The 16,053-nt window shown below is 44.7% G+C and overlaps 1 protein-coding gene across 3 annotated transcripts in view; it reads right to left on the minus strand.

Moving 5' to 3' along the window:
- The window catches only part of LOC132396932 (guanine nucleotide-binding protein G(I)/G(S)/G(T) subunit beta-2), a 145,637-nt gene that overhangs the window by 40,019 nt on the left and 89,565 nt on the right, over nucleotides 1-16,053 (minus strand). For all 3 annotated transcript variants that reach the window (XM_059975048.1, XM_059975049.1, XM_059975050.1), the window contains one exon: nucleotides 4,821-4,931. In XM_059975048.1, the coding sequence (XP_059831031.1) occupies nucleotides 4,821-4,877 (57 nt within the window). In that variant the 5' untranslated portion in view covers nucleotides 4,878-4,931. The remainder of the gene's footprint in view (nucleotides 1-4,820; nucleotides 4,932-16,053) is intronic.

Below are 16,053 nucleotides of genomic sequence, written 5' to 3' on the forward strand. Positions count from 1 at the left end.
GGATTCTTGAACCTAATGGTGAGAGTTCTGGGGAACTGGTACCTTCTACCTGATGGCAGCAGCGCGGAGCGAGCATGGCCTGGGTGGTGGGGATCTCTGATGGTGGATGCCTGCTTTCCTACAAGTGTTTAATGCAGATATGCTCAACGGCGGGGAGGGCTTTACCCGTGACGTACTAGGCCAAAACTACTACCTTTTGTAGGAATTTCCGTTCAAAGGCATTGAAGTTTCCATACCAGGACATGACACCTCCAGTCAATGTATTCTCCACTACACATCCATAGAAACAAGCGAAAATCTGCAGATGCTGGAAATCCAAGCAAAACACACAAAAAACTAGAGAATCTCAGCAGGCCAGGCAGCACCTATGGAAAAGAGTACAACTAACATTTTGGGCTGCGAGCCTTCAGCAGGACAACTGTAGATGTCAAGCTGAATATTCAGAGACTCCTAAAGTAGTAGAGGCTTTGCCATGCTTGCTTTGCAACAAGAACAAGGGTAAAGGAAGGCAGAATATAGTGTTACAGCTACAGAGAAAGTGCACTGCAGGTAGGCCAAGCCTTAGAAGATTCTGAGGTCAAGAGTCCATCTTCATGTGTTTTCGGGCTTTCGTATCTCCTGCCTGATTTTGGAGATAGAGAGTGGGGAAGAGTGCTGCTTATATCATCAATATGACAAAAATTTCAACCTTTTACAGTAAGTAAAATTATTTGGTCTGCATTGCTTAAAGTCAGTAGCACCCTCCCTAACAGAATGATAAAAAAGAGCAAACAGAAATCATGGGTGGTCAGCACAGCACAACAGCACAGGAAACCCTGGTTCAACTCCCACTGCTGTCAGTAAGGAGTTTGTACACTCTCCTCTTGGCTGTGCGGGTTTACTCCGGGTGCTCCAGTTTCCTCTCACAGTCCAAAGACATACCAGTTGGTAGGTTAATTGGTCTTTGTAAATTGTCTCGTGATTAGGCTAGGGTTAAATTTGAGGGATTGCTGTGTGGTGTGACTCAAAGGTCCAGAAGGGCATTGTATCTCAGTAAATAAATAAATAGAAAACAAACTGTTGGAAGAACTCAAGGGATCAGACAGCACCTGTAGAGGGAAACGGACAGTAGACGTTGGGGTTGGAACATCGGTTGTCCATTTCTCCCTCACAGATGCTGCCTGACCCTCGAGTTGCTCCAGGTTTCAGCTTCTGCAGCCCAGTGTCTCCAGTGTGGTACAAGAGTCACACTGAAGCTCTGATCAAAGGATTCCATTCAGCACAGTGACACAGGAGAAAGGAGCTGGACAGAGCTTCAATCATGGGCTCCAGGTATATAACAACATTTCAGCATCTTACCTGATGAAGCTAAGCTTTAAGAAACTTTGACCATCCTTTCTCCTCTGCAGACGTTGCTCAACCACCAGCAGTTTAATTTTTTGCTCTGAATTTCAGCATCTGTAGACTTGTGTCTATAAATATTATGCACTGTTTTTGGAAATGCAAAATTTTTGCCCCCTGAAGCCCAGCAGCCTCCAAACTCCAGTCAAGGACTGGACGATAAACATCAGGACCATTGTAAAATTCAGTGGGCCCCTAAAGAGAACGCCTTCTTCCAGTGTAGCTCGACAAGTGCCCTTGAAATTAGAGGCACATAGAACATCGAACAGCACAATACAGTACAGGCTCTTTGGCCCACAATGTTGTGCTGATCTTTTAACCTACTCCAAGATTAATCTAACCCTTCCCTCCTACATAGCCCTCCTTTCTCCTATCTAAGAATTTCTTAAAAGCCCTATAATTTCTATATCTGCCTCTACCACTACTCCTGGAAGGATGCTCCACCATTCTCTGTGTAAAGAACTTAGCTCTGGCATCCCCCCCACCCATACTTTCTTCCAATCAATGTAAAATTAATTATGTGCATGTCTTTCCTTGACCATAATTGTTCTTGGCAAATTTTTCTACAGAAGTGGGTTGCCACTGCCGCCTTCTTTACAAGCCATCATCAATACGCTTCAGAGATTGTCGGCTTGGCATTAGCAGTCGCATAATAACCAGAGGTTCCCAAACCCCTACCATTAACCGGGGAGTCCACAGACCCCAGGTTGTGAACACCTGCTCTGAACATTTCTTATTCACGTGCCTATCCAAGTATCTTTTGAACATTATTAATGTACCAACCACTTCCTTTTGCAGCTCGCTCCATATACTGACCACCCTCTGGGTGAAAACGTTGCCCCTCAGGTATCTATTAAACCTCTGCTCTCACCTTTAAACCTAAGCCCTCTAGTCCTTGATTCCCCAACCCTGGGAAGAAGACTGTATTCACACAATCTGTGCCTCTCTGTAATTTCTCTGAAGAAACTGCCTCATCATTGTCCTTAGGGGAACTCCTTATTTCCGAATTCTAGACTCTCAAGTTAGAGGAAACCACCTGTCAGAATCTAAACCACTTGACTCAAAGAACTGTACACATGTCAATGATATCTCCAATACTTGCAGGCTGCCCCCAGCATAATCGTTGGACTGTGTTGGTTATTGACACAAGGTGGCGCCAGTGAACAGTTTAAAAAAAATGCCACATCCTTCAGTCAGTTAACAAAACTACTTTTACTTCTTTCTTCAAATATGATTCTGCTACTATGGAAACCTGTGATTTACATTTTGATGTTGTGTTTTCGGGACGACTGAGTGATCTGGTGCTTCGCTGTCTGCGAGAAAGTTTGGAGTGGAGTGTGCAGTTTGGGAGCAAGGCACGAGCCCATGATCAACTCCATTTCTTGCCGATCAAAGTGGAGAGCGAAACTGAAATCGAGGACAAACGTGAAAGATGAGCGGGGCGACTTGACCAGTCTCTCTCCCCCTCCACCTCCCACCTCCTCGTTTGCTGCTGATGGCGGAGGTAGGTGCCTATGCCTGACCGGTTAGCCTCTCACTGCTTCCAGTGGAAGTTGCTGGAGTCTTTGTTTAATCGATGCAGTTTGTGGATTGGATTCTGAGGTTCATTCATGCTATGACATGTTTCTGTTTACTCTTTTTTTTTAAAATAATTGCTATTTTGTGCAATTTTGCAGTCAACGAATGGCACAGCACTAAAGTGAACAAAACTGAACTAAAATTTGTGAACATTCCTACACAGTTTCAATGGGTTGATGATTTACATTCTGTGCTTTTGACTCGTTTTTTTGCCAATTATGCAGTTTGGGTTTTTGTTTTTGCGTGTTCTGATGTTTGAATGGGTCTCGTGACTGTGAGAAGACAAATCTCAGGGTTGTGTACTGCATACATGTTTTGATAACTGCACAATTTTTAAAACAACACATTTTCACTACATTAATACAGACAAACTGCTGGAGGAAATCGGGTCAGGCAGCATCGAGGGACAAAGAGTTGACGTTTCAAACTGAGACCCTTCAGCCTAGAAACATCAACTCTTTGTTCTTCTCTATTGATGCTAGCTGACCTGCTGAGTTACTCCAACATTTTGTCTGTGTTACTCCAGATTTCCAGCATCTTGTGTTCATATTTCACTGCATGTTTCAATCTCCAATACTGGCAATCCAGACTGAAGGAGCAACCCTTACCAATGGGGCTACACGAGGGTAAAAGAATGCAATCATCCACCAAGTTGTCCCTGAAAGAATTCTGTAATATCTTTACCCTGTTTTTTTTTCCCCCGGGAAAAAGGAAATATTCTGGGATTCTGAAATCAGTAATAGACAGACTGGATGCTGGCACAGTCACAGGACATTCAGCATCATAAATCAATTAGACAAACTCTGCTTCCTCTCAAAATCTCCATCCCATCTCCATTTACAGACTGGAGTTTTGCAGCCCGGGAATATTTACATTTCCACATTGGTAGTTTAAATAGAGAAATCTGATGCTGTAGGACTTCATTCTGCGTTTGAGCTGCTCAGGACTCTAGTTTTAGATAGTGAGGGGCCTCAGCTGCACAGTTAGATTTTCCCAACAGCTGCCTGTTCCCTTCCCTGTTGGTTGCCATCGCCTCCTAATAAACACCTCACATCTGCCAGGGAAAGGACAGGGGAAAACACAGGTGGGGGGAAGATGGGGAGGGAGAGAGGGGCACGGGGGGGGGGACAGAGGGGAAGGGGGACAGTAGGGAAGAGGGGACAGTAGTACAGGAGGTAAAAGGAATGGGGAGGGCAACGGAGGAGGCAGAGTAAGGTAAGTAGAGGAAAAAGGGAGTGGATTTGGGGTAAAGGAGAGAGAGGGTACTAAGAGGAGGGAGGATAAACATCAACAATTCCTTTTCCCTACACAGATGCTGCTCAATCTATTAAGTTCTTCCAGCAGATTGCTTGTTGCTCCTTTCAACGGGACTTTCAGAACTTTATTCCTTGTGGATGTCAGAGATGTTATAGAGGCGTATACAAACATAAGGGGCATTGATTGATTCATTGCATGCTGTGTTTCTCGCCAGGGTTGGGGAACCAACAACTAGAGGACGTAGATTTAAGGTGAGAGGGAAAAGATGTAGTCGGAATTGAGGGGCGATCTTTCCTTTTACACAAAGCACAGTCCGTATATGGAATGAGCTGCCAGAAGAGGTGGTTGAGACAGATTGGAAAGGGTTTGGAGCATATGGGCTAAAGCCTGGCACACAGGACAGGCTTGGATAGACAACGAGATCAGTTTGGACCAGACAGGCCAAAGGGTCTGTTTTGGTGCTGTAACACCATCCCAAGTCAGACCTCGTGGACAGGAACAGGACCAAAACCAAAATTCAGGTTAATAACCCCTCTACCCTCTTCAATGTAACATCATTCATTCCCACAGAGACACCGGGGCTGTGGGAGCTGCCCACTACTCACCCTTATCTGGTTCCGTAACTGCTCTGCCTCCTGACGTAGCTGCTCTAGCTCACTCATTGTCTCCAGTCAGGCGCACGTCGCTGAACCACCACCAGTTGGCCAATCAGAAATCTGCCCGGGGGGGAGAAGACAAAACATGAAACTTATGTTAGCAATCAGAGGGACACATGGGAGGAAATCAGAGTCAAACCTGAAACAAGAGTTGCTGGAAATCTTGAGTAACTGCTACCAAGATGAAGCCAAGCTCAGGTTGGAAGAACAATACTCCATATTCCCCATAGCCTCCAACCTGATGGCATGAACATTGATTTCTCCAACATCCAGTTATTACCTTTCAACGTTCTCTCTCTCTCTCTCTCCATTCCCCACTCCTGTTACCCTCTAAACCCTTACCTTCTCTTCCCTTTGGTTCCTCCCCACCCCCAAAGGTTCACTGTCCTCCCCCATTACATTCCTTCTTCAGTCCTTTACTTCATTTTTACAGTTGCTCATGACACAACTTTTGTTGGCAGAATTTCGGATGGCAACAAGAGGGCATACAGGAGCAAGGTATTTCTTTGGGTGGCATAGCAGCAAAATCCTTACACTCAACATCAGTAAAACCATAAACTAATTATGGACTTCACAAAGGGTAAGACGAGGGAACACACACCAATCCTCAGAGGGATCAGAAGGGTATCAGTATCTCTGAGGATCAATCTGTGCCCAACTTATTGATGCAGTTACAAAGAAGGCACCACAGTGGATATATTTCATTAGGAGACAATCGCAAATTTCTATAGATGTACTGTGGAGAGCATTCTAATTGGTTGCATCACCATCAGATTTTATTTATGATCTAAATAAACACACACATATACATAAACAAAAGAGGATTTTCACAATTACGAAAAAAGACACCCGCTTTAAACTTGTGTTTACCCCAAGAAAGTCTAACGTGACCGTGAAGCCTTGCGCAGACAGGTGTATGCGCATGCATATACGTGCTGATTTTTTTCTACAGATCGGTTTTGGCTCAATCTTCCCGATTCTGGTAAGTGAAACTATACTGTGTATTATTTCTACTTTATATAGCTGTGTATTTATCATATCATTCTTGCTTTCACTATATGTTCGTGTTATTTTAGGTTTTATGTGTTATTTGGTATGATTTGGTAGGTTATTTTTTGGGTCTGGAAACACTAAAATTTTTCTCATATAAATTAACGGTAATTGCTTCTTCGCTTTGTGACCTTTTGGCTTACAAATGGTTTCACAGGAACGCTCTACCTTCGGATAGTGGGGGAAACCTGTATTCTAAATTCTGTCCCCTTCCTTTCCAGTCCTGGCGAGGGGTCTCGGTGCAAAACGTTGACTGGTCATTCCTCTCCATGGATGCTGCCTGACCTGCTGAGTTCCTCCAACGTTTTGTGAGAGTGCCCAACCAGAAGCAGTTGGAAAGAGTATTTGCATTTACAAAGTGCTTCTCACCACATTGGTAACTTTGATTACACAGTGGTAGAACACAGCACAGGATCAGGTCCCATGGCCCACGCTGTTGTACCAAACTAATTAGTAATCAAATGCTGAACTAGACTAATCCCTTCTGCATCCACAAAGACCAGAACTTTCCACTCCTTGCGCCCTCGTGTGTCTTCCCAAGAGTCTCTTGAATGTGACTAGTTCTTAAAGATGCTTCCAGTGAGGTACCTTCAAAAGCATTGTTGCCCTTGCAACTTTGGCAATATGACAGCATTTTAAAAGAGCACGCCCAGAACTGTTAATAAATAATTTATTGATTGATTGAGATAAAGCATTGAATAGGCTCCTCTGGCATTTGAGCGTGCCACCCAGAAACCTCCAACTTAAACCTAGCCTAATCACAGGACAGTTTACAATGACCCATTAATTTACCAACTGGCATGTCTCTGAACTGGAGAGGAAACTCTCAGTCATAGGGAGGACATACAAACTCCTTAAAGATAAAGGCGGGAATTGAACCCGGGCCGCTGCTACTGTAATGCATTGTCCACCCAATACTCAAGCGAGCAAGGCCTCAATTTAACATCTCAGAGTCACACATCTCAAAAATAAGCCCTTCGTCCCAACTCATACATGCCAACTGTGTTGCTCTATGAACACATCCTAACAGCTCATGCTTGGCTAATAGCTTTTTAAGTCCCTCCTGTCCATCTACTTATCTAGATGGCTTTTAAATGTTTCTAATACACCCACCACGACCAGTATTTTTGGCAGGTCATTCCAAATACATATCACCCTTTGCATGAAGAATCTGCAACCTCTCCCCCCACCCTCCCCATGTTACTTTTAAATCTCTCACCCATGATCTTAAACCTATGCACTCCTTTTTAAACAGCCCCACCCTGGAAAAAAAGACTGTGTTTTCACTTTGTCTATGGGCCTCATGGTCTTGTATACTTCTGTCAGGTGACCTGCTCAATCTCCTCCCATTCCAGGGGAATGGCAGGATAGTGTAGTGGTTAGCACAATGTTTTACAGTACCAGTGACCCGTTCAATTCCCACCACTGACCATGTGGGTTTCCTCCAGGTGCTCTGGTTTCCTCCCACAGTCCAATGACATACCAGTTGGTAGATTAATTGGTCATTGGAAATTGCACTGATTAGGCTAGGGTAAGTGGCGCGGCTTGAAGATTCCTTGCTGTATCGCAATTTATAAATGTATGAACTCCTAGTCTGCGGTATCTCTCCTTGTAACTTCTGCAAGCCATAAGATATAGGAGCAAAATTATGCCATTTGGCCCATCAAGTCTGCTACTTCATTTCATCAAGGCTGAGCCATTTTCCTTCTCTGATCCAATTTCCTGCCTTCTCCCCATATCTCTTCATGCCCTGATTAATCAGGAATCCAGCCCAAGCAATATCCTGGTAGATTACATTTACAACATTGTCATAGTCTACATAAATCTAGACCTAGTATCTCTATGTGACCCTGTCTTAGTCTAAGCCATCTCTCCTTGCAACTCAGGTATACACCCCTCAACCACCTAGTCCAGGCAAGATCCTGGTGAGTCTCATATGCAACATGGTCCTAGTCTGCACAAACTGATTGCAGTCCTCTACTCGACCTAGTCCTACTCCAAACAACTTCTTGTAACTCCACACTCACTCCACCAACCACCAAATTCAGGCAACACCCTAATAATCTCAATCGCAGCGTAGTCCTAGTCTACGTAACCTGTACGCAATCTATTCTTTACCCAGCTCGCAACATGACCAAGCCACCTCTCCTATAAAAAGTGAGATACAACCCAGTCCATCACAGGTAATGCCCTCTCAACCATTGAGTACATCTACATGAAATGCTGTCATAGGGAAGCAGCATCCATCATCAGGGACTCCTACCACCCAGGTCATGCTCTTTTCTTGCAGATGCCATCAGGTAGAAGGTACAGGAGCCTCAGGACTGTCACCACCAGATTCAGGAAAGTTCCTACCCCTGAGCCATCAAGCTCTTAAACCAAAGGGGATAACTTCACTCGTTCCATCATTGAAATGTTAACATAACCAATGGACTCACTTTCAAGGTCTCTTCATCTTATGTTCTCAATATTTATTGCTTATTTATTTAGTATCATCTTTTTTTTTGTATTTGTATAGTTTGTTGTCTCCTGCACTCTGGTTGAATGCGCAAGTTGGGTGGTCTTTTATTGATTCTGTTATAGTTATTATTCTATAGATTTATTGAGTATGCCTGCAAGAAAATGAATCTCAGGGTTGTATATGGTTACACACATGCACTTTGGTAATAACATTTACTTTGAAATTTTAACTTGGGCACACCCACCATACCACCAAGTCCAGGCAAGATCCTGCTGAATGTCAATCGCAACCCGGTCCTGGTCTGCTTAACCTGCACATAATTTCTGTGTGACCCTAAGCAACCTATCCCTGTAACTCAAGCTACAACCTTCCTCCACCTCCCCACCAAATCCAGGCAACATCTGCAACACGGTCCTGGTCCGTGTAACCTGTACGCACCTAGTCATAGTCCTTTTTGCAACTCTCTACACCACCTAGATCAAAGCAACCTCACCTTGTAAGTCAGGCACATCCCTACCCACCCCCACCATGTCCAGACAACATCCTCGACTTGGTGCTTGGTGGGGGAGGTGCACCTGAGTTGGGATGGGGAAGCAACAGTTAACCATCTCATTTAAAACACAGTCCTGACAACGTTATGCCCCCTAGAATCAGCCTGTATTCAAGCATCCGTAGGGGAAACCCAAATTCACAATTTTGGGCTAAAAATGATTTTGACAGCCACTGAACACGGGGCAGAGGAAAAGCACATTCAGCATGTGAATTAGTACGATGAAGGCAGAACCTCACCCCTCCAGCAGTTTGCTATACTTCCTATTTTGAGAACATTCGAAAGCAGCCACTCCCTTCAGGCAAGAAAGCCTGCCTCGAGCAGAAATCCCAGCAAGGGCTGCATAGCGCCAGTCCCCCAATCAGGTTTATAAAAGGAACTGCAAGCTGACCGAGGCAGGGAAGGTGTTGAAATTTCAGAGGGTTATCCCACGAGCTCAAACTAGTCCCCTGATCAGACAGTTTCGGTACCCACACTGCCCTAGCACAACCAAGCACCCCAAAATAAAATATATTTCAGTTGCAGTGTTATTAATTTATTTCAAACGGCTCCATCCTGCTATAGGATTGTTGGAACAAACACAGTGTGAAAGTGAAGGCACAGGCAATGGGTGGAGTCCTACAAACAGGGGGAAGTGTTGAGGTTGCTACTTGAACCACCACCATTTAATGCACTAAGCGAACACCAGTCACGATTGTGTAACCTTCTTGGCGATGCTTCACAACACTCCCAGGGCAGAGACTGACCTACAACCATCAGCACCACACCCACGACCCAGATATTTTCCAGATGCAGCTCTGGGGACTGAAGTGCATCTCGTGTACAATATATTTTGCATTCAGTTTACATACTTCAAATGAAATGGTTGCTGGCACCTAACTCAGGCTTTTGGGATTGAAGCAAAGGAAAAAAAAGGAGTTACAACTGGCGGACTGCTTTAGTCCATTTTTGATTGCAAGCTCAATACATTGAGAAATAAATCGGCAAGTGAGTGATTGCTCACAAAGGTGAGGAACTAGAATAAGAAATCGGGTTTAATATCACTGGCATAAGTCGCGAAATTCGTTGCCTTTGCAGCAGCAGTACAATAGAGGAAAAAAACTGAATTACAGGGGTAATTCAGTTAATACAAATAGTTAAATTATAGTGCAAATATAGAATTTTTTTTAGATAGTGAGCTAGCGTTCATGGGTTCAATATCCATTCAGAAATCGGATGGCAGAGAGGAAGAATCTGTTCCTGAATCATTAAGTATGTGCCTTCAGGATTCTATATCTCCTTGACGGTAACATTGAGAAAATGGCTGGACCTGGGTGTGGCGTCGCTCCTTGAAGATGTCCTGGATACTACGGAGGCTAGTGCCCATGATGGAGCTATGCAGCTTATTTTGATCCTGTGTAGTAGCTCCCCTCCCCCCCAACCCAACTCCACCATACAGTCATGTAGCAACGTCTTGTGTTCAATGAAAGGTGTTCCTCAACATCGACTGGAGAAAGGGAGGCTGAGCAGGAGCCCAGAGCTGGGAAAAAATGCCTGCTGCAAACTGCCTAGCGATTGTTGACTGCAGCAAGAGATCCACAAGCTTAATTAGGGCAGCATTGAGAAACATTTCCTATTTACTCACAGGAACCCAGCCCATACTTTTTTAGGACTGAAACTTTCCTTCCCACCCATTTAACACTTTCCTTCCTCCTCACATATTTAACTCTGCAACGTTAATTTCAATAAAGAGCACAGTACTTTGTAGATCAGGCGCTATAACCAAAGCAGAAAAAGCACCATAATGATGACCAATCACAATTACAATATGCAGCATGTATCCCATATCCCTTCATGCCCTGACTAATAGAGAGAAGGTACACCTTACACCTCCTTTGGTAGAGACGTCTCTACACCCCCAGCCCCAGTATACATGTACTTCTGCATATAACAATAACTTTGACTTTGAAAAAGGGAGGAAATACATTCTTTACGGAAGTTGACAATCTGAAATATGAATGGAATGAAGTTGTTCCGTGTGTGCCAACCTCTCTTGGCAAAAATTACTCAACTTCAAAAATTCTGCAGATTCTGGAGCAACACACACAAAATGTTAAGAGGAACTCAGCAGGTCAGGCAGCGTCTACGGACAGGAATAAAAAGTCACCGTTTGAGGCAAAGACCCTTTGAGATAGAGAAGCATCGATTGTTTATTTTTATTTCTCTCCATAGGTGCTGCCTGATCTGCGGAGTTCCTCCAACATTTTGTGTGAGTTGCTCAACTTTGAAATTCTCCTTCTCCCACCGAGGCAATCCACACCCCCACCCCATCCCCTCAACCGCCTAAAACTTTGAGAGATCTCCGTGCTCATCCACTGGCTTGATTCACCAATCACTTGTTGACCCATCTCACCTCACCACTTGCCCTCATCTATGTACCGGCCCCATCCCCCCTCCACTCATAGCCCTGACACAGGGTTTCTGTCCACAATGCTCAGCCAAGCTTTTGGTCTTAACCATCATACAGGTACGGAAGCAGAACCTTCATCCCATCAACTGAGATCAAACAATTAAGCAGCTATTTAGACCGACCCAATTTCTTTCCCAACAACTCACCCCAGAATCTAACCCTACCCACACATAAGCAGGTTGAGTCAGTGGTAAGGAAGTCAAATGTGATGTTTCAAGAGGACTAGAACACACAAGCAAGGGTGTAATGCCAAGGCTTTATAAGGCACGGTCAGACAGCGTCTGGAATATTGTGAGCAGTTTTGGGCTCCATATCTAAGAAAGGATGAGGCTTAGATAAATCATCCCAGGAATGAAAGGGTTAACATAAAAGGATTGTTTCATGGCTCTGGGCCTGTACTTGCTCAAGTTTAGTAAAACGGGGGGGGGGGGGGGGGGGAATCTCTTTGAGACCTATCAAATATTGAAAGGCCAAGATAGAGTGGACATGGAGAGAATGTTTCTTACAGTGGGGTAGTCGAGGACCAGAGGGCACAGACTCAGAATAGAAGAACAGAGATGAGGAAGAATTTTCTTTAGCCAAAGGATGGTCTTTAGCCAGAGAATTCATTGTTACAAATGGCTGTGGAGGCCAAGTCATTTGGGTACATTTAAAATGGAGGTTGATAGGTTCTTAATTAGTAAGGCTGTCAAAGGTTACAGGGAAATGGCAGGAGAATGTAGTTGAGAGGGAAAATAAATCGGCAAGATCGTTTGGTGGAGCGGGCTCGATGGGTTGAATAGCCTAACTCGGCTCCAATGTCTTACCGTGTTAAGAAATCTCAAGATAGCTCTCAGAAGCAATATTTGATTCCCACTTAAATGGCTGGTAAAAGAGGGAGGATTTAAACAACATCTTAGAGTCACAGACTAATCTCTTCAGGCAGATGGGGCAGCTCATCTAGGAGAAGGAAAATCCCATCTCAAACCTCCGCTGTCTTGTGGCTATACCCACTCATGGAGGTGGGGGGGGGGGCAGTAGGGGAGGCTTCGGGGTAAACCCCCCCCCCCCACCAGAGGGAAAAATCTGGAGCTGGAATCCCTGAGGCGGTTCTACATTGAGATTAACGCTGACTGGCAACACCTAAAACAGGCTAAGTTCTAGGTTCAGATCAATGGGACTAGGCAGAACAAAAGTTTGGCATGGACTAGATGAGCCAAAGAGTTAGTGCTCTATGACTATCTGTCCACGTACTTCTTAAATGTATCTAACGTCCCTGCCTCACTTCCTCGGCAACTGGTCCTATGTACCTAACAAAAATAAAATGCCTCTCAGGCTCTTATTAAACCTGTCACCTTTATCCTTAAAACTATGTCCTCTTGTTTCAGATTTCCGAAAGACCGTTCATCCCACGTACACACTTCTGGTAATTAGAATGTTTATGGATGACTAACATCCGTGAGGAAATGACACACTGGTGTTGTTAAAAGTTTTCCCAGTGTATTTATGTTCTGACTTAATTCCAACATGAGAGTAGCAGGCACTAGAGAAGCTGGATTCAAATTCTGATTTGAGATTTATTTATCCTATGTGCATCGAAACATACAGTGAAATGCATCATTTGTGTTAACAACCAACACAACCTAAGAATGTGTTGAGTGCAGCCCCCAAGTGTTGCCACACGTTCCAGCACCAACATATGGCAAGACAACTCAGAACACGACAAGCAACAGAACAACATCAGCAAAGATGTTCACACCACACCTTTATGTGGCTTACTTACACATCAGCAAAATACAGCGAGCTGGGAAGCCTTGTTACCCTTTAAATGAACCATATTGCTGCTTCGATGCAGCATTGGGGTTGTGGGGGAGGTCACTAACACTCAAAAACCTTCACCCCATGGGGTCACCAATAATGGAAAAACAGTGAGAAGATACGCCACTCCCTGTTAGGAGTTTGTATGCTTTAAGACCATAAAATATAGGAGCAGAATTGGACCATTTGGCCCATCGAGTCTGCTCTGCCATTTCATCATGGCTGATCCATTTCCCGCTCAGCTCCAGACTCTTGCCTTCTCCCTGTAAGCCTTCATGCCTTGACTAATCTAAGAATCTATGAATCTCTGCCAATATATTCAATCACTTGGCCTCAACAGCTGCTTGTGGCAACGAATTCCACAGATTTGCCTCTCTGGCTAAAGAAATTCCTCGTCTCCATTCTAAAAGGACACCCCACTATTTTGAGGCTGTGTCCTCTGGTCTTAGACTTACCCAACATAAGAAACGTCCACATTATCGAGGCCTTTCAACATTGGGATAGGTTTTAATGAGGTCACCCCTCATTCTTCTGAATTCCAGTGAGTACAGGCCCAGAGCCATCAAATGCTCTTCATATGCCAAGACTTTAAATCCCACAATCATTTTCATAAACCTTCTGTGAACTCTCTCCAATGTCAGCACGTTCTCCCTGTCACCACATGGGTCTCCTCCAGGTACTCCAGGTTCCGTTAGTCACTGTAAATGATCCTGTGATTAAGGTTAGGACTAAATCAGGGGATCGCTGTGCAGCGCAGCTTGAAGGGCCTATTCCGCACTGTATTGCAATAAATAAGTTCTGCAGTGACTGGAAATTTTGAGGAACACATACAAAATACTGAAGGAACTCAGCAAGTCAGGGAGCATCTATAGAGGGGAATGAATAAACAACGTTTCAGGCTGAGACCAGTCATTGGCACTGGAAGGGAAGAAGGCAGAAGCCAGTATAAGAAGGTGAGGTGAGAGGGGAATGATGTGAGAAGCGAGGCGGTGGAAGCAGTAAATGGATGAAGGAGGAATTTAATTGGAGAGGACAGTGGACCATGGAATAGTGGGGCAGTACGATAGCATAGCAGTTTGCACAATGCTTTACAGTGCCAGTGACCCAAGTTCAATTGCTAACACCAAACAGTTTATATATTTTCCCTTTGACAATGTGGGTCTCCTCTGGGTGTTCTGGCTTCCTTTCACAGTCCAAAAACGTACTGGTCAGTAGGTTAATTGGACTGTAAATTGTCCAGGCTAGGAAATCGAGGTGGGGGGGGGGGGGGGGGTTGCTGAGCAGCACGGCTCAAAAGACCAGAAGGGTCATTTTGTGCTGTATCTCAATAAATAAATTAAGTGGAAGGAGACGGGGATACAGAGGGAGGTGAGGAGGGTGAGGAAAGGGAAGAGAATGGGGCGAGAAGGGCACCAGAATGAGGGAAACCAGAGGGGAATGGTTACCAGAGGTTATAAAAATCAACGTTCTTGCAATTTGCAGAACATTGTGCATTGGCAGGAGCAGGCAGAAAGAAAGTACTTACATAGCAGCTTTGACATAGCAAAGGCATCTCTGGAACTGAAACTGTGCACACAAGTGATGTATAATGACCAATGGGGAGAGAATGTAATCTCCAGGCCTTGTGCTTTACCAGCACCACAACCCTCGTCTCCAGCATTAACAGGCAGCCACAGAGCAAGAGACACAAATAACCCAATTTAAAAAAGACCAAAAACCACTGTGCAGAGACAGAGGGAAAAAAAAACACGTCATGCAAATAATAGAAACAATCCAACAGCACCCCGAACCAGACTGAGTCCCAGATACGTTCCTGGAGCAGCCAGCGTCAGCCCAAAGCCCCTGTCCCCAGTTCAACACGGCAGCCGGATCAGTTCATAGCCTCAGCACTGCAGAAAAAGGAATAAGCATTCTCAGGAGAGCGAGCGAAATCAGCCTGACCCTCGCCTCTGTACCTAACATTCAGGCTTCCAGTCTATCTGGGCTGATGTTTAAATTGTCCAAGCACCGGGCACTGCCACGCTCTAGGACCCGGACCCTGGCATCTCGATACGCCTGGGCCACCCCGCCAAAGCCGTTCTTGATCTTTACATGTTAAGAGTGCAATACAGCGCCCTCCGACAGCTAATGTGTAGAGGTTCAACACAATCCAGTCAACTTGACTGGTATCTCATCGAGATTGGCATCATACAGAGCTGCATGGTAGCATAGCAGTTCACATCACGCTTTACAACGATCAGAAGATCAGAGTTCATTTCCCGTTGCTGCCTGTAAGGAGCTTGCACCTTTGCCCCATGAACCATGTGGGTTTCTTCCAAGCACTCTGCTTCACTCCCAGATTCCAAAGATGTATGGTTAAGATTAGTGAGTTGAGGGAATGCTGTGTTGGCTCTGGAAGCACAACAACCCTGGTGGGCTGCCCCCACTGATCAAAGTAAATCAAAATGAAAAGATGGATGATGGAGAGCACATGACAGCAATTGCTGGCTTGGTTCTTGAGTAAGAGTTGATCCTGATAAGCCTTTTATATAAATTTCATAGACAGATGTATATAATTGGACACAATTTAATTACAAGATCCCCTACCACACCCCTGGACCGTGCTGGGCATTGATGCAAACAATGGGTACCACTGTCTGCTTCGATGTACATGTGACAGCTAAAACTAATCTTTATCCACACTCTCCACCACCAGTTCATTGTAGACATCTCCAAAAGGCTGTGCAGTTACACATCACAGATTAAGGATTTAATGATTATGCCTACAAGGAAACGATGAGTATTGTAATCAATAAGAAACAGTTGAGCACGTACTGGTGAGGTGTCAAAGACATACTCAAAGAGAGAGGATAGTTGATTTGAATGTCATCACGGG

Source organism: Hypanus sabinus, chromosome 7 (assembly GCF_030144855.1).
Source record: "Hypanus sabinus isolate sHypSab1 chromosome 7, sHypSab1.hap1, whole genome shotgun sequence".
Taxonomy (NCBI): Eukaryota; Metazoa; Chordata; class Chondrichthyes; order Myliobatiformes; family Dasyatidae; genus Hypanus; species Hypanus sabinus.